At 43.6% G+C, this 27898-nt stretch overlaps 1 protein-coding gene across 1 annotated transcript; it reads left to right on the forward strand.

Annotated features, from left to right (window-relative positions):
- Ppp1r36 (protein phosphatase 1 regulatory subunit 36) lies at window positions 1-27392 on the forward strand. Its single transcript, XM_028876065.2, has 11 exons — window positions 1-128; window positions 1630-1694; window positions 5726-5812; window positions 6820-6917; window positions 7018-7084; window positions 7819-7917; window positions 14819-14953; window positions 25217-25259; window positions 25755-25933; window positions 26353-26541; window positions 27094-27392. Exons 1-11 carry the CDS (start codon window positions 60-62, stop codon window positions 27278-27280), a joined length of 1218 nt encoding a protein of 405 aa, XP_028731898.1. The 5' UTR covers window positions 1-59; the 3' UTR covers window positions 27281-27392.
- Window positions 27393-27898: the final 506 nt, after the last annotated feature.

A 27898-nucleotide genomic window follows, 5' to 3' on the forward strand; every position in this document is an offset into this window, starting at 1 on the left:
CGCCCGCGGCGTGGCCGTATCCCAGGTGACCGCTGTGGGATGCTCACTGAGGTGACACCATGTTGTCGGTGCCCGAGTTTTATTCCAGGAGGAAGCAGTTCGACGGGCAATCCTCCACCCGACTAGACGTAAGTGAGGCCTGGGAGCACTTCCTTGGGGCCGGTGACGGACGGGCCGTGCTGACCGGGAACCGCCCTCGACGGGGCGGGCGGGAGGTGTAGCAGGCACCTTGGGAGCCCTGCGGGACTGGATGGGGAGGCCGGGACGCTAGGGCTCCTCCACAGGCGGGTCGTCGCCTTCGTTTTGTGCCCACCGTTCTCAAGAACAGTGGGGGCATCGTTGCCTCCAAACACAGAAGTAGAGAGGTGTGTTGTCAGAACTGAATTCCGTCTGGCGCTGCACACAGATATGTAGAGTATTATGAAAGCCCACCCCTCTGTTAGGTTGTGAGACAGGTAGTCCTGATGCATTAGAAGCGTGCCTGCTCTGGACTCAGGGAGGGGAAAGGCTGGTTGTTTGTCCCCAACTGCTGTATGAAACTCTGTCCCTGAAGGTCAGGGACAACTTTAGAGTCGGCTCTCCCCCCGACACACACCTTTTATTCCCCCCTCCCACGAGACAGTGTTTCTTTGTGTAGTCCTGGCTATCCAGAGAACTCACACTGTAGACCAGGCTAGCCTCCAACTCAGAGATCCTCCTGCCTATGCCTCCTGAGTGCAGGGATTGAAGGTTTGCACCACCACCACTGCCTGGCTTATTTATTTATTTATTATTATTTTTTAATGGGGGTTTAATTTAAAGGTGTAGATTAATGGTTACTGTATGGCATCTTTGAGTACACTTCTTTCCACCTTTTCCCTTCCCATCTAACCCTTTTCTGTTCTCCTACTTTCCATCTTTCATCCTCTCTCCCTTTCCTTATTGAAACAAAAAGGATGAAACCAAGTAGAAACACAAAACAATGAAGGGATAACTCAGCGATTAAGAGCACTGGCTGCTCTTCCAAAGGAGCCAGGTTCAATTCCCAGCACCCACAAATTGCCTCATGACCATTGGTAACTCCAACTACAGGAGATCCGATGCCCTCTTATGATCTCCTCCAGCATGACACACACGTGGTGTACAAGCAAAACACCCCCACACACAAAATAAAATCACAGAAGCCTGGTGTCACTTAGTTTTGAATACTTGTCTAGCGTGCACCCACCCCTGTCTTGAATACGGATCACCCAGCATCACATAAAACAGGTATAACGGTGCTTGTCTGTAATCCCAGTGGAGAGGTAGAGACATGAGGATCAGAAACTCAAGGTCCACCTGGCAGTGGTGGCGGCGCAGGCCTTTAATCCTATCAGAGACAGGCAGAGCTCTGTAAGTCCGAGGCCAGCCTGGTCTAGAAATCGAGTTCCAGGACAGCCCAGGGCTGTTACACAGAGAAAACCTGTCTCAAAAAACCAAACCAAACCAAAACCAAAAAAAGAAAAGAAAGAAAGAAACCCAAGGTCATCTTCAACGAAGCTAATTCGGTAGAATTCACAAGTTAATAACAGAAAGTAGGAAAGGTTATGGGGACCTGTGGGTTGTAAAGTGAATTTTTGTTATATTTGATGCAATCATTTCATTTTACAGCAATGTGGATTACGATTAGGAATGTGGTACTGGAAAGATGAAACTAAAACTCTGGAATTTAGAAGGTAAAGTTTAACCAAAAAAAATTTTAAGGCATTTTTATGACAATTACATGTGCTGGGGCTGGGGTGGGGGTGGGGGAGGAATAAGCCATACAGCAGAGAAGTCTAAAAGCTAAAATTAAATCCCACATTCTGAAAATGATTTTGCTGAATAGCCTTTAATGATGTTGTTTTCTTTTTTCCTTCCTTTCTTCCTTCCTTCCTTCCTTCCTCTTTGTATAGCCATAGCTGTCCCAGAACTTGCTCTGTAGACCAGGCTGGCCTCGAACTCACACAGAGATCCGCCTCTGCCTCCTAGGTGCTGAGATTAAAGGTGTGTGCCACCATTGCCTGGTCAACAAAACAAGTATTTAACAAATGTTTATGGAGCACGTCCAGTTACCCAGCTGTTCACTGGGGACCCAAATAAAAGGGCAGTGGCCGGGGAGGGGAATTGTAGAGAGGTGATACAAGTGGAGAATCAGAACTAACGGTGCTGGTCCCTAGAGAGGTGAGTGGAAGACATTAAACAGGAGGTTTGGATAAAACTGACAGACTGTAATACCCACACGTGAAGGGAGAAAGAGGAGTAGGCGGCGAGGTTGCTCCCCAGGTAACTGGGCGGCTAGCATTGCCATCCCCCCACAGACAGAGTAAAAGAGGAGAACAATGGCGTGTTTAAGGTTGCTATGACAGGCTCCCATGAAAACAACTGTTACGATGTTGGACAGATGAGGCTGGAGGTCAGGAAAAAGAGCTGGCTAAGCACTTGTAGTTCGCACTTAAATTATAGTATAAATATAAAGGCATCTGATGTATTGTCAGATAATCCAAAGACCACATCAGAGTCAAAAATCAACAGTTTCTATTTTATTTTTGTCTTGCAGTCCTGGAGCTTGAGCCCAGGGCCTTGCACACATCTGGCAAGCATTCAACCGCTAGGCCACATTTCCAGCACGCATTCACGTTTCATAGATTTATTTCAGCATCTCCGAGTAGCTCGCTGTTTCCAAAGCAGTCATTTCAGTTTTGTTTGTTCTTTTTTTTTTTTTTCTACCGAGATGTCACAAAAGATCCTGTTCTGTAGCTCCTGCAGCATCTCATACAGTGAGTGTGAGCCAGATAATGAGGCTGTGTGGGCGTTAGGCAGGCGAGCTGCAGGAGGGCGAACAGCTGCAGCACAAGAGGACATGGGTGGACTCCTACGTGGCAGCACTGGTATTGAAGACCAGCGTGACCATGCTCGCCATGGACTGTAGTTCTGTGTAAATGAGGTTAATTGGAAGTACTTTTCAAACTACGTTTTAGTGCTAATCATATAACATTTCAGTTAAGATTACTAATAAGTTTAAAAGTAAAAGTTTAATATTTTTTTCATATTCATGAAATACGTTAATAAACTAAGGGTTTTAAGTTTTGCCTTTTTTTTTGTTTTTTTGTTTTTTTGAGACAGGGTTTCTCTGTGTGGCTTTGGCTGTCCTAGAACTCACTCTGTAGACCAGTTGGCCTCGAACTCACAGAGATCTGCCTGGCTCTGTCTCCCGAGTGTTGGGATTAAAGGTGTACACCACCGCCGCCCAGCTAAAGTTTTACTTTTAATTATGTGTATGTGGGTGAGATGCCCATAGAGGCCAGATGAGTTCCGAGTTTTTATTAGCTTGTTACCAAATTGTTCTGAACATACGGTTTGATTGGACTGACACTAATTTTGGAGAATATTGATGGTTATGACTTCAAATGTAGGTTGTGGAGCTTGAGATGTGGTTCAGTTGGTTGAGCGCTTGCCTCATATACACAGATCCCTGGGTTCAGTCTCCAGCATCCAACTGGGCAGAGTGGTAGATGTCAGTTAACTCAGCTCTGGGGAGAAAGAGGCAGGAAGGTGGTAAGTTCAAGGTCTTCCTGGTTGAGTCTGAGCTTCAAATAAATAAATAACAACAAAATAAAATGGAGGTTATCTTAGTTAGGGTTTCTATTGCTGTAAAGAGATACTGTGACTGTGGCAAGTTTTATAAAAGAAAACATTTAGTTGGGGTGGCTTACAGTTTCAGAGGTTTAGTCCATTATCGTCATGGTGGAGCATGGTGGTGTGCAGGCAGACATGGTGCTGGTAAAGGAGCTGAGAGTTAGATCTTGATCCTTGTTGTTTCTGGGTATATACATGTTAAAAATGTCATCAAACTGTGCACTTAGCATTTATAAGTGCAGTGTAAGGGATGCCAACCTAACAAGTAACCCCTCCATTCCCAGGCCTCAGACTGTGGAGAATACACACACCAGGGACAGCTAGGGGACCATTGAGAGCTACCATGAAGAAACAGAGTTAACCCTATGTGCCATCCACCTTACCCCTCTGTTTGTTTTTTAAGCAAACCCCAGTATCACATAATTTAATCTACAAATATTTCAGTATGTAATTCAAACTATAAGCACTTTCATAGAAAACCTACTGTTACTATTTACATGTCTAAATATAAGCCTTAATATCAAATATTCAGTTGGCATTCAGCAGACTCCTGGTGTCTGATATATTTCATTTTGCTCCAATCAGAGTTCAAATAAAGCTATGAATGTGCCTGGTGCTCACAGAGGCCAGAAGAGGACATGGGATTGCCTGTAACAGTACTTACAGTTGTGAGCCCCCATGTGGGTGCTGGGAATTGAACCTGGGTCCTCTGGAAGAGCAGCCAGTGCTCTTAACCACTGAGCCATCTCTCCAGCCTTTAGAAGCTAACATTTTATCACAATATGACTGTTGCCAGGAAGTTGGAAAACCTAGAAGAAAGTACCAAACTAACTTTAATACTCCTATGAGGAAGTATTTCTCAAAAAAATATTTCCTTGTGATGTTTGAAAAGGAGGTAATGGGAGTTTATAAAGTTGGTCAGCTGGACGGTGGTAGTGCACTCCTTTAATCCCAGCACTGAGGAGGCAGAGACTGGAGGATCTCTGTGAGTTCCAGACCAGCCTGGTCTACAGAGCAAGATCCAGGACAGCCAAGGCTATGCAAAGAAACCCTGTCTCGAAAACCCTAAAACAAAACAAAAATGGTCTCCATTTTTGGAGAATGACTGAACTTGGGAGAAAGTGCTTCTGTCGCCACTGGCTGAAGTTTAATAGTAAGATACATAACTTTGGGCAGAGGCAAAGTTGCTTCTGACGGGTTAGAAAAGTAAGTCGTAACACCCCAGATCCAGTCAAAGTGGTGAAACCTTCCCAGAGCCGTGATCCTGAGATGGCTGCTTGCGAGGCAGAACTGCCCGGTGCCTAGAGGACATGGACACCTGTTCCGGCTTTACCATTTTCTATGTAATCTGGAAGCTTCACATCCTAGGTGTGAAAATGATGACAGTAATGTTTATCTCATAAAGTTATGAGAATGAGATAGTGCCTAAAAGTACCTGGCCGGTCACAAGTACTCAATGAACTCAGAAAGCCTTCTACATTTATGAGTTTCCTTTTTGTGACCATACTACAAGACGTTCATTCAGAAATGTTTGGTGTAGTCATTCCATAGGCACATTTTTCCTATTCCCTTCCCTTAATAAACTCTTATAGTGGGTTTTGTTGTGCCTCATGGCTTCTCTCTTATGGTAAACAGCACTGTTTAATAAATACCATTGTGCTGTGACTTGGATAGGTGGATCTCTGAGTTTGAAGCCAATCTGGTCTCACAGTGAGTTCCAGGACAGTCAGGGCCGTGTAGAAAGACCCTGTCTCAAATAAATAAAAAAATTTTACAAAATGAAGAAAGAAAAAGAAAATGATTTGAATTCTTTGTTGCTAACACAAGTTTTATAGTATTTAGTTAAATAAAAAGACATATTTGACAAAAAAAAAAAAAAAGAAATGTTTGGTGCATGGTGACATTCTAGAAGCTGAAGGTGAGTCAGAGGTGCCAATCTTCCTCTTGATAGTGGTTCCACGTGTACATACATCCCGAGTTGAACACTGCTCATCATTGCCAATCTTCAGACTCCATAAGCTATGGCCCCATAGGGCTGGCTTTCCCCCGGGGAAAGGTCAAGCCCCTAATCATCTCCTTCTCGTTGCAGCTTCACCCCTGCAGTAGAGCTCAAGGAGAAGGGCAAGAAGGGGAAGGCGGTTCACTTCGCTGAGATGGACGGGGCGGCTTCAGAAAGGTGGCTCCCCTTCGACCACGCCGTCTCACAGCGGACTCGCTTGTCTTTGCAAACTCAAAGAGATACCTGCCCTGTTTTCCTAGGTTGCCATGCAGATATCCACCACGGGAACACAGGCAGGGTCTCAGCTACAGCAGGAGTTACAAATAGCCCCTAGACATTCATTCCGTTGATAATGTGGCTACTGGTATATTTTAAACTTGTTACATTTTTCTTTTAGTCTGAAAATACTAGCGACACCAGAATTTCACTCATATCTATCCATCCATCCATCCATCCATCCATCCATAGTGCTGTAGATAAAAGCCTCACACATTCTAGCAAACATCCTATCACTGAACCACATCCTCAACCCATTAAGTGATTTAAATGATTTATTTGAAAGTTGAGCACTGGTAGCACATGCCTTTAATCCCAGCACTCAGGAGGCAGAGGCAGGCGGATCTCTGAGTTTGAAGCCAGCCTGGCCTACAGAGTGAGTTCCAGGACAGCCAGGGCTACACAGAGAAACCCTACCTTGAAACAACAACAACAAAATGATCTATTTGAGTTTACATTTTATATCAGTATGCATGCTTCCACTCCTATGATAAATGCAGTATTCAAAAGTGCATCCTGAAACAATACTGCATTAAATGGAACCCATGCACGACACTCAAGCTCTCATTACCTTACAAGCAAATTCTCAAGCATCTCAGTACGTACTAAATACAACTAGATCTTTTAAAAATACTCTCTGAGGGATAGAGCGGTGGCTTAGAGGTTAAGAGCACTGGCTGTTCTTCCTCTAAGATTTGACTCTCAGAACTAACAGGGTGGCTCACAGGTGACTGTAATTCTACACGGGGGATCCAACACCCTCTTCTGGCCTCCTGGAGCACTGCACGAATGTGGCGCACAGACATCCAAGCAGGCAATCGCCTCCTCCCCCCATACAAATAAAATAAAAATCTTAAAACAACAACAACAACAGAATCACCACCTGAGCCTATTCTATACCCAAACAGGTTGACAGATAAAAGGCTTGCCTCAAGGGACGAAAAGTCGGTGAAAGCCTTGGAGAAACGCTACCAGCATGGCAACGTCACGCTGGACGACGTCAAGTGTGAGTCACTTTCTTCCTCGCTGTCCTCGGGTGCGATGCCGCCTCCAGCATCCCGGGGCCGCTCTCTGCGTCGTCTAACAAACTGCCTCCTCTCTTTCAGTTGTCGCGCTGCTTTCGCTCCAGGACACTGAAATGCAGCGGGTCTGCTCTTTCACGACGTTCATGAGGTAAAGCTGCCCTCCACAAGGGGAAGGAAGCGAAACAGGCCTGGGAAGTGGAAACCGATCTGATTCTTAGAGAAAGAGCACACCGTGCCTCTGTGCAAGCCATCCTCGCAGCGACTAGAGAGTGTGGGGGAGATACCTGAGGTCACAGGGGCCCCAAGACAGAGATGCTCCAAAGTCCTAGAGCAAGGGGGAAGAGCGACTTGCCTGTGGACCGCCGGTATTCACAAGTGGCCACTTCCGGAGTAAGATGTTTACAAAAGGATGGGAGAAGAGAACTTCATCTATTTCTGTGCTTTGGTTTGTATTTTGAGATAGGATTGTGCTGTGGAGAAGTTTTCTCTCCGTTATGTTTAGCAGCCCAGGCTGGCCTAGAACTTAAAATCTCCCTGATTGCTGGGGTCACAGGTGTGAACCACCATGCCCAGCCTGTACATTTTACAAACAATGGAAATATGTTGCTTACAGAGCAAATACTTGTGAAGTGATAAAAATTATTAATAGTACATTAATAATTTAACATCTGACTTTCCAGAAATGTGTTTCTCAGATGTTTTTTTACATCTTCATCACAACGGGTAGAATTTGAGATAGTAAGTTAATTGTGTGATAGGTTTGGAACCACATATTTCTATTTATTCTTACACTGTGTCCCCCATTGTTTTTCATAAGAAACCTAATGTTTGCAATCAGGAGTGCTGATTTCTTTTTTTCTCTTATCATAAATTTCCCTGCAGAAATAAGAGTCTTGACAACTTCCTTATGGCACTATTATACTATCTGTCTTATTATGTGGAGAAAATCTCAATGGAAAAGAAACCCCAAAGCTACATGGTGTGAGTAAGATTTTATAACACGCTTGAGACTTTTTATTCCTGGCAGTATTATCTAGGGTGAAGGGATGATGGCGTCTCTTTTAAGTCTGGTCTAGGAAAACATTTTTCATGGGAGGCTTTGCTCTGTTTTAAAGCTCACTGAGCAATCACAAAGGAATTCTCATACTGAAACATTCCAACAAGCGCAGATCAGCACTGCTCCACGATGAGATATAATGAAAGCCATATTTGTAATTTAAAATTTTCACCGGGTGGCACATGCCTGTAATCCCAGCACTTGGGAGGCAGAGGCAGGTAGATCTCTGTGAGTTCCAGGCCAGCCTAGTCTACAAAGCAAGGTCCAGGACAGGCAGAATTGTTATATAGAGAAACCCTGTCTCAAAAAAAAAAAAATTCTAATTATGTGTCTTAAAAATATAAAAAAGAGGGTGTAGCTAGAGTTTTCCTACCTTGCCCACAGTCAGGACAAATCTTTGTCACCCGCCAGTCCCACAGCCGCTCAGACCCAACCAAGTAAACACAGAGACTTATATTGCTTACAAACTGTATGGCCGTGGCAGGCTTCTTGCTAACTGTTCTTACAGCTTAAATTAATCCATTTCCATAAATCTATACCTTGCCACGTGGCTGGTGGCTTACCGGCATCCTCACATGCTGCTGGTCATGGCTGGCGGCTGCAGTGTCTCTCCGCCTCAGCCTTCTGCTTCCCACAATTCTCCTCTCTCCTTGTCCCACCTACTTCCTGCCTGGCCACTGGCCAATCAGTGTTTTATTTATTGACCAATCTGAGCAATTTGACATACAGACCGTCCCACAGCAAGAGGGGCTGGAAAAATGGCTCAGCAGTTAAGAGCACTGGCTTCTTTTCTGGAGAACTCAGGTTCAATTCCCTGCATCCATATGGCAGCTTATAACTATCTATAACTCCAATTCCAAGGGATCTGACATACTCCCACAGACACAAATGCAGGCAAAACACCAATGCACATGTAATAAAAATAAACAAATAAATAAGATACATAAAAAAATAAAAGATACAGGTAATATGAACTTAAATTGTTATTTTATCCAACCCAGTAACTTAAAAATATTATGTTAATATGTAGTCTATACTAGGATGTTACTATTTTATTTATTTATTTATTTGTTTATTTATTTATTTATTTAGGCTTTTCGAGACAGAGTTTCTGTAGCATGAATCTTAAAGGGTCCTATTAATAAAACAAACCCAGGACCAGATATTGGGTGAATGCTGGAAGATCAGAGAAGCAGAACAGGTCACAGCTTACCTCACCTTGCCATTTCCTCAGCTGATCCTGTTTCCTCAGACTGGAAACCTCTGAGTCCTCATCCAGAATGAATCTCAGCTGAACTCCTGCTCCAAAACCTGAAAGCTTAACCAGCTAAAAGCTTCTAGTTTCTGGTCTTCATTCCTTATATACCTTTTTGCTTTCTGCCATCACTCCCTGGGATTAAAGGATTAAAGGTGTTAGTCACCATGCTTGGCTGTTTCCAATGTGGCCTTGAACTCACAGAGATCCAGACAGATTTCTGCCTCTGAAATGTTAGGATTAAAGGCATGTGCTACCACTGCCTAACCTCTATGTTTAATATTGTGGTTGTTCTGTCTCTGACCCCAGATAAGTTTATTAGAGTGCACAATATTTCAGGGAACACAATACCACCACAGGTTTCTCTGTGTAGCTTTGGCGCCTTTCCTGGAACTCACTCTGTAGGCCAGTAGCCCAGGCTGGCCTTGAACTCACAGAGATCCGCCTGGCTCTGCCTCCCGAGTGCTGGGATTAAAGGCGTGCGCCACCACCTCCCGGCTGGATGTTACTATTTTAAAATAATTCTTTCCTTTAAAAATTTGTATTCTTTCTTTGTGTGTGTGTATGTGTGTGCATTATATGCATGTGTGTGTTATATGCATGCATGTGTGTGTATATTATATACATGTGTATGCATGTGTTATGTGCACGTGTGTACATGTGGGAGGTAGTGTGTTCATCCATGCATGGGCACATAGAGGCCTGAGGTCTGTGTCCTATCTTCCTTCGTCACTCTCTACTTTGTGTTTGGAGCTTGCTGTTTTTCAGCTAGACTGGCTGGCCAGAGCACCCCAGGAATTCGCCTGTCCCATTTCCCCTCAGAGCTGAGGTCACAGATGCCTGACACCATGCCGAGTTTTCACATGGGTGCTGGGGATCTAAACTCAGGTCCTTGAGCCCGAGCAGCAACCACGCCGCCTACTGGACCATCTCCCCAGCCCCTTAGGATGCTATTAATGGGATGCTTTTTCCTGTCATCTCCAGGGTCTGGTGTCTCTTGTGTCTATAGCATCTCAATTCAGATGAAGCCCTCAAAGTGCTTGGCAGGCCCTCACAGCTGGTGATATCAGCACAGAATCATGCAGGGCCTCTCCAGTGCCACCTCTTTCTCTTCTCATGTTTTTTGTCTGTTTGTTTAGAGACAGGGTTTCTCTACTCTGTGTCTCTGGCTGTCCTGGAACTCAGTCTGTAGACAAGGCTGGCCTTGAACTCACTGAGATCTGCCTGGCTCTGCCTCCCAAGTGCTGGGTTTTAAAGGAGCAGGCTAACCACCGTCCATCTATTCTCATGGTTTTTATGCTTACAAAATCTATGCTAAAAGGATTGTAAGCATCTTATAACAAATGGCAAGGTATTTTAAAAAGTAGATTTAGCTGAAACTAAAACCTTCTCTGTCAAAGGAAAATGGACGCAGTTTCTTAACCTGTCTATAGAAAACTTGACTGCACTGGTAGGCAGCAGTGGCCTAGAGATAAACACCAGAGCCACGATCTGGGAACTTGGAGTCCAGAACACAACAATGCCTCTCAGGCTTAGTGACCTTTCACAAACCGTGGAACTTTCCAAGTGCCCAGGCCGTCCTGTCCCCTCCCCTCCCCTCCCCCCAGCCTCGTCTGGTGGAGCCAACTCAATGATTTAACTATTAGGAGTGTTGGGGAGGGCCGTTAATTTCTTGCAACAGAATGTTTTTCAAATATAAAACTCTCGGATCTGATCAAGCAGCTGGAGAAACGTTTTGTGAACTGACAGATGTCCCTGCACAGCAGTTTTGTAAGGACCAGATACACACTTCAGACACTGCTGGGCCTGTCATACCACCATGATCCACACAGAGTGTTATTTCAGGGTGGCATCTCACAGCAGGGCAGCCAGAGCGGGAAGCGTTTCTATGGCAGCATCAAAAGCTAAAGCCAACTGCGGCTTAGGAGGCTTGAGGAGTCCTCTTGTTCCCAAACTGAGCTCAGTAGGTTTCCATGGCTCTTTGGCTTGTCACAGTCTTCTGGTTCCTTCCAATTCTGAGGCTTCTTACTTATCTAGCTAATTATTACTAATCTTGTTTTATGTATTAATTTATAAGTAACAGAGAAGAAAGTTCTCCTGGTAAGTTTTTCAATGCACCGAAACTAATGCATTGAACACAGTGGTATAGGAAAACAAACAAACTCAGACCTTCAATTATGGGATCTCGAAATCATGATCACCTTTCATTTTCGTGTGTCCAGTAGTCAGTTGGTCCTACTTCTTTATAACAGAGTTAAATATAGATTGTGTTGGGGTATTTACACAGAGGAAAATATGTGATTCCAGTTGCACAAAGTTAATAAATGTCAAGCCTTAAATTCTAACTAACTGGCTGTATGAGTGGTATTCCTTTCATCCCTTTTGCTTATTTATTTGGAAAATTTCCTGTTTCTTTGATAGATAAATAATAATTGCAGACCAGTCATGGTGGTGCATGCTTTTGATCTCAGCACTTGGGAGGCTTTAGCAGGTGGATCTCTATGAGTTTGAGGCCAACCTCATCTACATGGTGAGTTTCAGGCCAACTAGGGCTACATAGTGAGATACCCTGTCTCAATAAATAATAATAACAACAACAACAACAACAATAATTTCGTATTGAATTTTTTGAAGTTTTTTTGAGACAGTCTTATTTAGCCCAGAAATGACCTTGAAATCATTATATATCTGAGGTTGATCTTGAATTCCTGATCCTCCTGCCTCAGTTTCCCAAGTGCTGGGATTATGGGCATGTGCTACCATGCTCAGCTCAGAATTGAATATCTTCATTCATAAAATTTCTCTGTCTGATTTTGGATAATTTTTTTTAAAAAAAGAATTTCCAAGAGAGATCCTATGGGACCAAAGCTTATTATCACTTCCATGTCTCTTTAAATTCTTTTCAAATGTTTTTTTTTCCATAGCACATGCGCTACGTCCCTACCCCTTCATTTGCATGTTTGAGGACTATGTGTGTTGATTCAGGTGAACCACTAACTGTGTTTAAAGACTGTTGAAGGGTTGGGGATGCAGCTTAGCTGGTAGAGCACTTGCCTAACATACACAAAGCCCTGGGTTCAATCCCCAGTACTGCATAAACCTGGTGAGGTGGTGTAGCCTGTGATCTCAGCACTTGGGAGGTGGAGGCAGAAAGATCAGATCCTTAGCTACACAGTGAGTTCAAGTCCAGCCTAGGCTACATGATACTCAGTCCCCATCCCCACCCCAACCCTACACACAAATGTTTGAGGCAATGAAGACGCCCAAACCATCGAGGGGAATGATTTTCAGACACAGAATATTGATGCAAGCGGACCAGCGTTGCCTAGAAGTTTGTATTGCGGTTATTTTTCCTTTGGCTTTGGTTACAGAGCTTTGCCCCTTCCTTCCACTTCAACGGGGCTTGAAAATGATGTCTTAGTTTGAATTGTGTGTAAATGTGTGCGTAAATGTGTGCGTCTGCATATTGGTGTGCGCACGTGAGTGCAGCCACTCTGGGAGACCAGAGGAGCCGGGACCTCTGGGGCTGGAGTTACAGGTCAGGGGCCATGTGGGTGCAGGGAACTGCACTTGGGTCCAGGGAACTGAACTCGGGTCCTCTGGCAGAGCAGCAAGTGCTCTTAACTACTGATTCATCTCTCCAGCCCTGGGTTCTTTTTGTTTTTGTTAATTTTTTAAAATTACATTTTATTTCTTTGTTTAGTGTGTGTGTGTGTGTATGTGTGTGTGTGTGTGTGTGTGTGTGTGTGTGTGTGTGTGTGTGTGTGTGTTTAAAGGTTAGAGGACAATTTTTCTAGAGTCTGTTCTCCTACCATGTAGGTCCCAGGGATTGAACTAATGGCATCAGGGTTGATGACAAGCACCCTTAACTGCTGAGCCATTTTGAAAGCCCAACACACAGGTTCCTTATGTATATTGCAAAGTGAGTCCCCAGCTCCATAGTCAGTGGGAATGATGGTTTGAATTTTCCTGAGCTCTCTCCAGAATCTGGAGGTGGGGTCCCATTGGGACTCTGTACTTTGAGCAAGTACCTCACGATAGTTTTCCTTGATAACCGAGTAAAACCTGAGAACCATTGTCCAAATGTTGGAGAGCATCCCTTGATGGCTGTTTGGTTGGGTTTCTATAGCAAAAGAAGAGGATTAGCCAGTGGAGCCTCTGGTGAAGGAGGCTGGAGGCAGGCGCTGGGATGTGGTCTGCAGGCTGCACATAGAGGGTGTGTTTGCACTGTACATCTGGGATCTTCAAGTTGAAGCCCACTTTCTTTATCCCAGAAACTCACTTTCCTCCAGTGACTCACAAGCCTTGTGTTGCCTGTGATAACGCTTTGTGCCGTGTGACGGACCATCCAAGCTATCCTTGAACTCATCCCTCGCCACTCACAGCATGTCTTCAGATGTTTTGTTCTTTGTTTTTTGTTTTCCTAGACAGGGTTTTTCTGTGTAGCCCTGGCTGCCCTAGAACTTGCTCTGTAGACCAGTCTGGTCTAGAACTCACGGAGATCCACCTTCCTCCGCTTCCCAAGTGCTGGGATTACATGTGTTCGCCACCACCGCCCAGCTCTGTCTTTACACCATTGGTGCAGTAATTCACTTGAGAAGGAGCAGTAATTTGTCACCATTGAGAGCGAATTCCATTCACTTTCCAGTGACACTCAACAGTATCGTCAACAGTACTGTTTCCTACCATGCTTTACTGCAAACACTTAGAATTAGACTTCAGACCCGCTCTAGCCCAAGAACAAGTGTCTTACAAAGCTCCTTTGCAATTCAATCAGAGCTGGGCTGTGTTTTCATAGGGAAGTGATGTGCTCACACTTGATGCCAGAATCCACCGAGTAGTGGCCAGCAAATGGCTCCCTACCAAGCAGAGCCGAGCTCAGAAATGGGAGCAGCCTGCATTCAGGCACAGAATGCCTGAACTTAATAGCAACACCAGAGCCTTGGGGAGAGCTGAGGTGACAAAGAGTCTCCACAAGTGTTTTAGAAAGAGCAGGGATGGGAACAGGCAGCTGCCCTGCAGCCGGCGCCAGTAACTTGTTACTGGAACGTTCTATAGGAATTAGGATTCACTGTGAATATAGTTGAGGATACATAAAGAGCATCAAATATAAGGGACCTATCCAAGTGACATTCACCCTAAACTTGAGATGCTGCCTCGAGTGATTAATAGCCATAAGAGGCTTGGAGGGGCTGTAGAGATGGGTTGGCAGTTAAGAGCACTGGCTGCTTTTCCAGAGGTCCAGGGTTTAGGTCCAGCCCCCACATAGTGGCTTACAACCACCATAACTCCTGTCCAATGCCCTGTCTTGTGTGGGCACCAGGCACCTACACAGTGCACTTAACACACATACGTGCAAGACATTCAAATAAAAAAAAATCTATCTTTTTCAAAAGAGAAAGAGAGATTTTGAGGATTTCCCCATGCCAGAACTCAAGGAAGTCAAATTGGTGAGTGCAATTTGTTGATTGACAATGGTTTCTTTTAAATAGCCTACAATTCTGACTTCTTGCTCATTACTACAGACTTACACCAGAATTAATCTACCTTGTCTCTCTGCTTGCCCCCAGAGGCCTGGTAGAGAAAAAAGAGATAGAGCTGGTTATGAGCAAGTTAGAAGACGCACAGAAGAACCTGGCCCAAAAGTACTGCTTCCTCGTGCTGGGCGTGGGCATGGCGGACAAGCATCACATGAACTGTGGAAAGTATGCATGCGCTTCAGCTGCCCTTAGGTCGGCACATCCCTAGCACCTGTCCATTTGACTTGTGGTACCCCTGAGAAAGTGTTCCCTCTAATGGGGCTCAGGTGAGAATCTGTCCCAAGCACTAATGATAACTGCGTTGAGAGAGCCAAGTAAGTATTGGAAGGCATTCCGGAGTCTCAGCCAGCATTTTATAAACTTCTCCATCTTGGGATGAATGAGATCACTTGTTCTCTCTGTGGAATCTCGTGCAGCCTGAGGACCTGGGCTGCTTGGCTGTCTCAGGAGGAGACCAAGTAATGACCAGTGTTGTGTGGGGGAGGGGAGCAGTGTCTGCTTCTCTTGCAGCAACCACAGCTGTAAGGACTACCAGTTTGAGACAGCGCTGTCTGTGGGAAACTGTTTTTTGTTTGTTTTGTTTTGTTAACCTCAGGATGCCAATGCCTACATACCATAGCTAAAACCCAAAAGAGGCTCACAGCTCAGGAGAGTTTGAACTTACAGGGTGGGGAGCTTTGGTTCTTAACTCTGAAGTGCCTCAGGAGTTTCACAGTGGCCCAGGAGCCACGCCTTGAGCACAGGAAAAGGAGTATAAGACATCCCTCGTGTGTCTTCTGAGGAGTGTGCTGACTCAGTTGTCCTGGATACCTGTTTTCAGCCTGCATTTCCTGTGCTTTCTTTCACACACACACACACCCCACACAGTCTCAGTAGCAGCTTTGGACCTGCTGTTGTGTGGGGGAACCATCCAATCCACCATTCTTCACTCTTCATCACATATATACTCTGTTCGTATGTATTCTTTGTGTGTAGTTTCAATAGCGGTTATAGGGATTCTGTTGTGTGTCTTAGCCATTCGATCCACCGTTCTTTTTTGTGAACACGTACATGGTTTGAGCTTTTCTGTCTTACATTTTCACTTTGAACTTCTTTGTCCACATTACATTTGGGCTATTCCCTTATGACTTATTACCCAGAACATGTTTAACTAGAAAGTGCAAACCATTACATGATCATGCTGTATACTGTCAGTTAACGGCAGGCACGTTATGTTAGTGATGTGTGCCTATAGTATGAAGCACCTGGGAGGCTGAGGCAGGAGGGTCACTTGAAGACCTCCCTGGGCAATACAGTGATGCCCTATCTCAAACAACAACAACAACAAAACAGAGGATTCCAGAGCCCTCTCCAGCGCTCCCACATGAGGAGCCAGGAGCCTTAGTTCTAGTGGTCAGCTAGTGGTGGCACACACCTTTATTTCCAGAACTCCGGAGGCAGAGGGAGGTAGATCTCTGAGTTCAAGGCTATCCTCATCTACAGAGCACGTTCCAGGATAGCTAGGGCTACACCGAGAAACCCTGTCTTTGGGGGGGAAAAAAAGTCTTCTGTTACCATCCACTCTTAAGTTTATTTGGCTATCATGGAGTTTATGACAGATTCTTTTGAAAGTTTAAAGGTGTATATATAAAGCCTCAAGGTGTTTTATCTGGCTATCTACTTATTTAGTTTTAACCCTTACCAAGGAAGAAATAGGAATCTGTATAGATTGTGTGTGTCCCGTAGCAAACACTGGTCATGTGTCCTACTTTGCTGTTTCCTGCAATTTATATACATTAGAAAAATGGTCCACATTTTTATTTATGTGAATTTGTCCAACTTATTTCTGATACCCTTTGATAATCATACAAGTTCTTCTGGAGTTAAACTACTTATCTTTCTTTGTTAGTTTAAAAAAATTACATTAAAAATGCTGCATTTTGACCCATTTGAAATGTGTCACGTACATCAGGTGACCCATGAATCCAAGATACTTTTTCCTTACTAATACTCCCTTTTCCAGTACTATTTGTGATTTTTCTCTATTGCAGCATTTTTTGTTTATAAGATGTTGACTTGACTCACAGGATGTTAGGTCAGGCACAGAGGTGGGCAAGGAATGGCTATTTACTGAGTCTGAACAGTCAGAGATAAATTTTAATTAGGCCCCAGACCTGCCACCTCCCAACCCCCGGCACACACTGGAGCTCTAATCAGTCAATCAGCGCTGCAAAAGGTTCAGTTGAAGATACAATTGCTTTTTGGAAACTTTCTTATTAAAAGATACACTGGAGACAAGCAGACGCAGGTAGGCCTGCGGCGGGGGCCCGTGGAGGTAGACGGGCCCAGCGGCGGCAGCCGACAGGGATATTCAGACCCGGCGGCAGCCGGCAGAGACATTCAGGCCCAGCGGCGGCCCACAGAGGTAGACGGGCCCAGCGGCGATCTGCTGAGGTAAACGGGCCCGACAGCAGCGGCCGGCCGACAGGGACATTCAGGCCCAGCGGCGGCCCACAGAGGTAGACAGGCCCGGCGGTAGAGACAAGCAGACGCAGGTAGGCCTGTGCTGGAGGCCTGTGGAGGTAGACGGGCCCAGCAGCGGCCCGCTGAGGTAAACGGGCCCGGCGGCAAAGGCCGACAGGGACATTCAGTCCCGGCGGCAGCGGCCGAAAGGGACATTCAGTCCCGGCTGCAGCCTGCAGAGACATTCAGGCCCGGTGGCGGCCCCCAGAGGCAGACAGACCCAGCGGCAGCTGACAGGGACATACAGGCCCGGCAGCGGACTGCAGAGGTAAACAGGCCCGGCGGCGGACTGCAGAGGTAAACAGGCCCAGGGACGGAGACAAGCAGACGCAGCTTGGAACAGGGACGCCCCTAACCCCAACATCTGGGGAAGAAGCTATCTCGGTGGGTCAGAACCAGAACGAATCTGAACACTCCGACTGAGGACAACCCAGGGCCCAGCTGCTGATCCTGTGAAACCCAACAACTTGGAGGTGTTGGTGAGACTACCCTGCTCAGCTGAAACCCATCTGGGAGAGGATTCAGATGCCTACAGTTTAAAGTCTGAAGAAACAAGATCAGCTGAGGAGTTGACAAATGAACAAAACGTGACCTGGGAACACAGAAGAAGGCGCTACCCAGACACCAAACCAGATCACCAGAATCATAAGTATATAATTCACCGATCAAAATCAGCTGCCCCTGAAGAAATAGCCCAATAGCACCAATTTAACCAAGAACCACTACTAAACCAAGACTAAAAATTAGAACAAGAGAGGCACTCTCAGACACAGACACCACCTGCACCTCACAGAGGAAGAGATGAGTAGACGCCAGTGCAAAAATACAGGCAACAACATAAAGACCTATATGGCAACATCAGAACCTAGTGATTCTACACCTGCAAGACCTAAACATACCATGACAGAAGAAACAGAAGAAATCAACCCTAAAAATGACATTAAGAAGATGATAGAGGCCCTTAAAGAAGAAATAAAACATTCCCTCAATGAGGAAATAAAAACTTTCCTTAAAGAGGAATTGAAAAACTACCTTAAAGAGGAAATAAAAACTTTCCTTAAAGAGGAAATAAAAACTTCCCTTAAAGAGGAAATAAAAACTTCCCTTAAAGAGGAAATGAAAAACCCCATTAAAGAGGAAATAAAAAACTCCCTTAAAGAAATGGAAGAAAAAACGAACAAAAAATGGGAAGAAATCAAATCAAGCCAAGAAAAAGCAATTAAACAGATGAAAGAAACATTCCAAGATCTGAAAAATGAATTTGAGACAATAAAGAAAACACATGCTGAGGGAATGCTGGAAATAGAAATCCTGACAAAACGAACAGGAACTACAGAAACAAGCATAACCAACCGATTGCAAGAGATGGAACAGAGAATCTCTGACACTGAAGACACGATAGAGAAAATAGATTCGTCAGTCAAAGAAAACAATAAAGACAAAAAAGTCCTAACACAAAACGTCCAGGAAATTTGGGACACCATGAAAAGACCAAACCTAAGAATAATAGGGATAGAAGAAGGAGAAGAATACCAACTCAAAGGCACAGAAAATATATTCAACAAAATCATAGAAGAAAACTTTCCTAACCTAAAGAAAGAAATACCTATGAAGATACAAGAAGCTTACAGAACACCTAATAGGCTGGATCCAAAAAAAAAGTCCCCTCGCCACATAATAATCAAAACACTAAACACACAGAATAAAGAAAAAATATTAAGAGCTGCAAAGGAAAAGGACCAAGTAACATATAAAGGCAAACCCATCAGAATAACACCAGACTACTCAATAGAGACTATGAAAGCTAGAAGATCATGGACAAACCTCATGCAGACACTAAGAGACCACGGATGCCAACCCAGACTATTATACCCAGCAAAACTCTCAATCACCATAGGCGGAGTAAACAAAATATTCCAGGATAAAACCAGATTTAATCAATACCTGTCCACAAACCCAGCCCTACAGAAAGCACTAGAAGGGAAAATTCAACCCAAAGAAGCTAAACACATCCATGAAAAATCAAGCAACAGATAATCCTACACCAACATACACCACAGAAGGACAACACAACACAACCAAAAAAATAACAGGAATTAACAATCACTGGTCATTAATATCCATCAATATCAATGGTCTCAACTCACCTATAAAAAGACACAGGCTAACAGAATGGATAAGAAAACAGGACCCATCCATATGCTGCATACAAGAAACACACCTTAACTCCAAAGACAGACACTACCTCCGAGTAAAGGGCTGGGAAAAGGTTTTCCAAGCAAATGGACCTAAGAAACAAGCTGGTGTAGCTATCCTAATATCTAATAAAATAGACTTCAAACTAAAATCAATCAAAAGAGACCAGGATGGACATTACATATTCATCACGGGAAAAATCCACCAAGATGAAGTCTCGATTCTAAACATTTATGCTCCAAATACAAAAGCATCCACATTCATAGAAGAAACACTACTAAAGTTTAAAACGCACATCAAACCCCACACATTAGTAGTGGGAGATTTTAACACACCACTCTCACCAAAAGATAGATCTACCAGACTGAAACTTAACAAAGAAATAAAGGACCTAACAGATGTTATGACTCAAATGGACCTAATAGATATCTACAGAATATTCCATCCTAACACAAAAGAATATACCTTCTTCTCATCACCCCATGGAACCTTCTCAAAAATTGACCACATGCTTGGACACAAAACAAATCTCAACAGATACAAAAAAATTGGAATAACCTCCTGTATCTTATCAGACCACCATGCCTTAAAGTTAGAACTCAATAACAACAAAAATTATAGAAAACCCACAAACTCATGGAAACTGAATAATGCCCACCTGAAACATCAATGGGTCAAGGAAGAAATAAAAACAGAAATTAAAGAGTTCCTAGAATTCAATGAAAATGAAAGTACAACATACCCAAACTTATGGGACACTATGAAAGCAGTGCTAAGAGGAAAATTCATAGCTCTAAATGCACACATAAAGAAGATGGAGCAATCCCATACCAATGAATTAACAGCACAACTGAAAGCTCTAGAACAAAAAGAAACAAACTCACCCAGGAGAAATAGACGCCAGGAAATAATCAAATTGAGGGCTGAAATCAACGAAATAGAAAACAAGAGAACAATACAAAAAATCAATGAAACAAAGAGTTGGTTCTTTGAAAAAATCAACAAGATAGACAAACCACTAGCCAAATTAACCAAAGGCAAAGAGAGAGCACCCAAATTCACAAAATCAGAAATGAAAAGGGAGACATAACAACAGACAATGAGGAAATCCAGAGAATCATCAGATCATACTTCAAAAACCTGTACTCCACAAAAATGGAAAACCAGGAAGAAATGGACAATTTTCTGGATAAATACCAAATACCAAAATTAAATCAAGACCAGATAAACCATTTAAATAGACCAATAACCCCTAAAGAAATAGAAACAGTCATCAAAAGTCTCCCAACTAAAAAAAGCCCAGGACCAGATGGTTTCAGTGCAGAATTCTACCAGACTTTCAAAGTAGAACTAATACCAATCCTCTTCAAAGTGTTCCACACAATAGAAACAGAAGGAACACTACCAAACTCTTTTTATGAGGCTACAATTACCCTGATACCCAAACCACACAAAGATGCAACAAAGAAAGAGAACTACAGACCAATCTCCCTCATGAACATTGATGCAAAAATACTCAACAAAATATTGGCAAACCGAATCCAAGAATACATCAAAACAATCATCCATCACGACCAAGTAGGATTCATCCCAGGGATGCAAGGATGGTTCAACATACGGAAATCATTCAATGTAATACACCATATAAACAAACTGAAAGAAAAAAACCACATGATCATCTCCCTAGATGCTGAAAAAGCCTTTGACAAAATCCAACACCCCTTCATGATAAAGGTCTTAGAATAGGAATACAAGGAACATTTCTAAACATAATAAAAGCAATTTATAGCAAGCCAACAGCAAACATCAAATTAAATGGAGAGAAACTCAAAGCGATACCACTAAATTCAGGAACAAGACAAGGCTGTCCACTCTCCCCATATTTATTCAATATAGTACTAGAAGTTCTAGCTAGAGCAATAAGACAACAAAAGGAGATCAAAGGGATACAAATTGGCAAGGAAGAAGTCAAACTTTCACTATTTGCAGATGATATGATAGTATACATAAGTGACCCCAAAAACTCTACCAGGGAACTTCTACAGCTGATAAACTCCTTCAGTAAAGTGGCAGGATACAAGATCAACTCAAAAAAATCAGTAGCCCTCCTATACACAAATGATAAAAGGGCTGAGAAAGAAGTCAGAGAAACATCACCCTTTACAATAGCCACAAATAATATAAAATACCTTGGGATAACACTAACTAAACAAGTGAAAGACCTTTTTGATAAGAACTTTAAATCTCTAAAGAAAGAAATTGAAGAAGATATCAGAAAATGGAAGGATCTCCCATGCTCATGGGTAGGTAGGATTAACATAGTAAAAATGGCAATCTTACCAAAAGCAATCTACAGATTCAATGCAATCCCCATCAAAATCCCAACACAATTCTTCACAGACTTGGAAAGAAAAATACTCAACTTTATATGGAAAAACAAAAGACCCAGGATAGCTAAAAGAATCCTATACGATAAAGCAACCCTTGGAGGCATCACCATCCCGGACCTCAAACTCTACTATAGAGCTATAGTAATAAAAACAGCTTGGTACTGGTATAAAAACCGACATACGGACCAATGGAATCGAATTGAAGACCCTGACATTAATCCATGCACATATGAACACCTGGTTTTTGACAAAGGAGCCAAAACTATACAATGGAACAAAGAAAGTATCTTCAACAAATGGTGCTGGCATAACTGGATGTCAATATGTAAAAGATTACAAATAGATCCATATCTGTCACCATGCACAAAACTCAAGTCCAAGTGGATCAAAGACCTAAACATAAATCCAGTTACACTAAACTTAATAGAAAAGAAAATAGGAAGCACTCTTGAACGCATTGGCACTGGAGACCATTTCCTAAATAAAACACCGACAGCACAGACCCTGAGCACAACCATTAATAAATGGGACCTCTCAAAACTGAGAAGCTTTTGCAGGGCAAAAGACACAGTCAATAAGACAAAAAGACAGCCAACAGATTGGGAAAAGATCTTCACCAACCCCACATCTGACAGAGGATTGATCTCCACAATATATAAAGAACTCAAGAAACTAGACATCAAAGCACTGAACAGTCCAATTAAAAAATGGGCTAAAGAGCTAAACAGAGAATTCACAAAACAAGAACTACAAATGGCTGAAAGACATTTAAAGAAATGCTCAACATCCTTAATCATCAGAGAAATGCAAATCAAAACGACTCTGAGATACCACCTTACACCTGTTAGAATGGCTAAGATCAAAAACACCAATGACAGTCAATGTTGGAGAGGATGTGGAGCAAAGGGAACACTCCTCCACTGTTGGTGGGAATGTAAACTTGTACAACCACTGTGGAAATCAGTATGGCTGTTTCTCAGAAAATTAGGAATCGAACTACCTCAAGACCCAGCCATACCACTCTTGGGCATATATCCAAAGAATGCTGATACATACCATAAAGATACATGCTCAGCTATGTTCATAGCAGCACTATTTGTAATAGCCAGAACCTGGAAACAACCTAGATGCCCATCAACGGAAGAATGGATGAAAAAAATGTGGTACATATACACAATGGAGTACTACTCAGCAGAGAAAAACAATGAAAGCATGAAATTTGCAGGCAAATGGATGGAACTAGAAAAAATCATCCTGAGTGAGGTAACCCAAACCCAGAAAGACAGTTATGGTATGTACTCACTCATTGGTGGATTCTAGATATAAAATGAACAATCAGACCACAACCCATAGAACCATAAAGGCTATATATATATATAGCATGGAGGTCCCTAGGACGACTGTGGCATATAATAAATTCCAGTTTTACTCAATTATTGAAAAAAAAAAATAGCCAAATGAATGGAAACACATGAACTATGAACCAAAGGCTGAGGGGCTCCCAGCTGGATCAGGCCCTCTGAATAGGTGAGACAGTTGATTGGCTTGATCAGTTTGGGAGGCATCTAGGCAGTGGGACCAAGGCCTGTGCTCATTGCATGAATTGGCTGTTTGAAACCAGGAACTTATGCAGGGACACTTGGCTTAGTCTGGGAGGAAGGGACTGGACCTCCCTGGACTGAGTCTACCAAGTTGATCACAGTCCTCGGGGGAGGACTTGTCCTGGAGGAGGTGGGAATGGAGGGTGGGCTGGGGGTAAGGGGAGGGCGTGGGAGGGGGGAGAATAGGGGAACCCATGGCTGATATGTAGAACTGAATGGTATTGTAAAATAAAAAATATCACACACACACACACACACACACACACACACACACAAAAAAAAAAAAAAAAAAAGATACACTGGCACCAAAACTACACAGAGAAACCCTGTCTCATAAATAAATAAATAAATAAATAAATAAACAAACAAACAAACAAATAAATAAATAAAAGATGCACTGTTTAAAAAAAAAAAGATGTTGACTTTTTTCTAGTATTTTAATCCAACCTGGGAAGTTAATATTGAATTTTATTGACCAGTGTTTCTGTTTTAAACAGAACTCTACTATTTGCTTTTTTTTTTAAAGATTTATTTACTTATTATGTTAATAGCATTCTCCCTGCATGTTTGCCTGAATGCCAAGAGAGGGCACCAGATCTTATTACAGAGGTTGTGAGCCATCATGTGGTTGCTGGGAATTGAACTCAGGACCTTTGGAAGAGCAGCCAGTGCTCTGAGCCATCTTTCCAGCCCAGGTTTTTGTTTTTTGTAATAGTTAGCATTTTTATTAAAAAAGTTTATCATACAATACATTTTGATCATGTTTTCCCTCCCCCAATTCCTTCTAGATCCTCCCTACCTATCCAACTTTATGTTTTCTCTTTCTTCCTTCCTTCCTTTCTTTCTTTCTTCCTTCCTTTCTTTCTTTCTCTCTCTCCCTCCCTCCCTCCCTCCCTCCCTCCCTCCCTCCCTCTCTCTCTCTCTCTCTCTCTCTCTCCCTCTCTCTCTCTCTCTCTCTCTCTGAGGCAGGGTTTCTCTGTGTAGCCCTGGCTATCCTATCACTCTGCTGCAGACCAGGCTGGCCTCGAACTCATAGAGATCCTCCTGCCTCTGCTTCCTTAGTGCTGAGATTAAAGGCGTGCGCCGCCACCTCCCAGCTCAAGTCTCTCTCTTTAAAAACAAAGTACAACAAAACACACATACACACATCTGATGTATTTAACACACACTCAGTGCCCACCCAGCAGAAAAGGTGCTGCCCAATATCAGAAAGCAGTATGAGGAGTAGGTAGGGTAAGGGATAGCCGTCAGCAGAAAGATGAGAGGTGGCTGGCTAGCGCCGTGGACATACAGAGAGAGAACTGGACTTGAATCGCAACATCATCTTCCTCAGTGTGACTAGATATCACAGTGCTGACTCCCTCGTGGGGACAGTAGGGGATGAAATATCATAACCAATGTGAAGGTCTTAGCAGTTCTGGGTCTGTGGTGAGGAAGAGCGTCATGGCGGGCGGGCATGATAGAAGAAAGTTGCTTATGTCGTGGCAACTAGGAAGTGAGAGAGAGGAAGAGTCCCAGGACAGGGCCACCCGGCAGGGCACATTCCCAGTGACCTACTTCCTCCAACTGGGCCCCACCACTTGAAGTTTCCACCACCTCCTGATATTGCCATCAGCTAGCAACCAAGCCTATGGCCTCGGGACCTTCCAGATCCAAATTATAGTAGGGCCACCAGTTAGAACTCTACATATTGTGGACAATGAACTTATCACCTATAGTTGTGATTTGTTCTATTTCAGGGAGAAAATATCAGACACGCAAAAAGACTGGAAATTCTTTGAGGTGAGTCCCTTGCTTTGGGGACTTTTCATTTGCTATGAAAACGTAACACAGCCGGGCGGTGGTGGCGCATGCCTTTAATCCCAGCACTCGGGAGGCAGAGCCAGGCGGATCTCTGTGAGTTCGAGGCCAGCCTGGGCTACCAAGTGAGTTCCAGGAAAGGCGCAAAGCTACACAGAGAAACCCTGTCTCAAAAAACCAAAAAAAAAAAAAGAAAAAAGAAAACGTAACACAGCAATGACCAGTAGCCATTCGGCAGGCACATCTTTTTTAACAAATATCCTTTTTAGAAAGGATGATAACATACTGTTTGTTATACCTTAGAATTTGGGCCTGTTTTCCACCCATAAATGTGAGTACACGGGCAGTTCTGGACAACTTCCAGGGATCTCGAACAGCTGGGTCATCCGGGTTTGTGTCTACGTAATGATACAAAGGAGACAGTGGGAGTTTTCATAGCACTTCCGGGGTTTGTGATTCTTCTATTTTCTCTTTCAGTCCCTTTATACTTTCTGTACATACGTAGCCTGGATTGTCTTCCGACGTCAGTATTTGACAGAGATTGAGGAAGAAGTAGGAAGACTTTTTCGTACCAATATGTTCAACATCCCTCGAAGGAAGCGTGAGGATGAAGAATCAGGAGGAGAGAAAAAGCGCATGACATTGGTACAATTTCGGTATGACCTCTATTTTATTTTATTTCATTTTATTTTAGACAGGGTTTCTCTGTGGAGCTTTGGAGCTTTGGAACCTTTCCTAGAACTCACTCTGTAGCCCAGGCTGACCTCGAACTCATGGAGATCCGCCCGGCTCTGCCTCCCAAGTGCTGGGATTAAAGGCGTGCGCCACCACTGCTGCCCGGCTTTTTTTTTTTTTTTTTTGAGAGAGAGAGAGAGAGAGAGAGAGAAGTCTCTCTGTGTAGCTCAGGCTGGCCTCAAACAAGGTATGATCCTTGTACCTTAGCCTCCTCTGTAGCTGGGATACAAGCCTGCACATGGCATCTGTCTCAGCTATGACCTTTGGCCCTTTCGTCCACGCAAGGACATTTGTCAGAAGCAGGACAGTGTAACATGACTGCCACCCCTCCCTCCCACAGGAAAATGATGGCGAAACGTCCAGCAATTAAAAAGGCTGTGGACATGCGCTCCCCAGTTTTGTCTACACTGCTGCCCTCTCTCAGAGAAAAAGCTCAAAACATCGTTGAAAAAAAGTACGTGGCAGGCATCAAGCTGCTGCCCCGAATGCAGAAGGACACAGCAAGTCAGGACTCGGTGACCATACCAGTGTAAGTGGTCCAAGGGGAATCCCAGGAGAGTCGTGGTGGCTGCCTCCTGGTCGGTGTCTCCGGGGACTCAGGCTCTGCACCCCGAGAAAAGCATCTGTTCCCTTGCCAACCCCTGACTCCCTGACCAGAGCCTGTCCACTGAGGCCCATCTGGACTAGAAAAAAAGAGATCCCCAGAAGTTGTGCTAGACTCTATATAGTTGTAGCCTGAAGGGGTGAGGGAGGGTCAGATCTTCAGTGCTGAGGGTCTATTGTAAGTATTCATCTTGAGGAGATTTGGGTAGAGCTAGAACAGACTCTTGCTAGGATTCAGTTTGTGGCTGGTGTGTAAGACCACAATGGAAATAGGCCTGGAAACAGGTCTGGCTTTTTAAAGTTTATGTATGTCTTAGCTTTAGTGTGTGTGTGTGTGTGTGTGTGTGTATGTGTGTGTGTGTGTGTGTGTGTGTGTGACTATCACAGACTCATAATCACAGTCACAAACACAACTGTGAATCACAGTCTTTGGCCTTACCATTTACTGGATTAACTATAGCAATAATTCTTCTTCCAGAGTTGGCATCCTGGGGGAGCCTCGACATCTGTTCAACCCTCGTACTCTCCTCCCGCTTGAACCGGAAGAAAATGGGAAACCGAGTGGCAGAAATTCTTCCGTAATAGAGAGAAATAACTCAAGGACTCAAGACACACTAGATTTGGTCATGACAACACTCTCTTCGCAAAACTCCTACCCCAAATAATCCAGTTTGTTCCAGTCTTTGTCCAGGTTCCTGGATTTGAAGTAAACAACTCTGTCTTAACACTTTATATAGGATTAAACTTTATTGTCATCTAATAGCTGCTTAAAATGTTCAAGATTTCTTGGCTCAAGTTCTTTTAAAAGTTAATAATCAATTATTAGGCATTTTAGAAAGCTCTTAAAAAGCACATTTTCCTAGTTTTACTAATTTTTCTTTGTGCATGAGTGTTGGTGTGTGTGTGAGCACTTGTGTGTGCATGTGTGTGGGAACATTTGTGTGTGCAAGTGTGTGGGAGCACTTGTGTGTTCATGTGTGTGTGAGCACTTGTGTGTGCAGGTGTGTGGGAGCATTTGTGTTCTTGTGCATGTGGAGGTCAGAGGACTACCCTGACTACTATTCCTTACATGCCATTTACCTTGTTACCATGCTAATATTTAATTCTATATATTTATATTTTATTTCTAAGTTATTTGCTGTGTGCGCATGTGTGTGTGTGTGAGAGAGAGAGAGAGAGAGAGACAGAGAGAGCACATGTGGAGGTCAGAGACAACGTTTGGGAGTTGGTGTTTCTTTCAAGCTGTCAGGATTCTGCAGCAAAGGCTGGAGCCCTCTTCTCAG

This window comes from Peromyscus leucopus, chromosome 14 (genome assembly GCF_004664715.2).
Source record: "Peromyscus leucopus breed LL Stock chromosome 14, UCI_PerLeu_2.1, whole genome shotgun sequence".
In the NCBI taxonomy this organism is placed as follows: Eukaryota; Metazoa; Chordata; class Mammalia; order Rodentia; family Cricetidae; genus Peromyscus; species Peromyscus leucopus.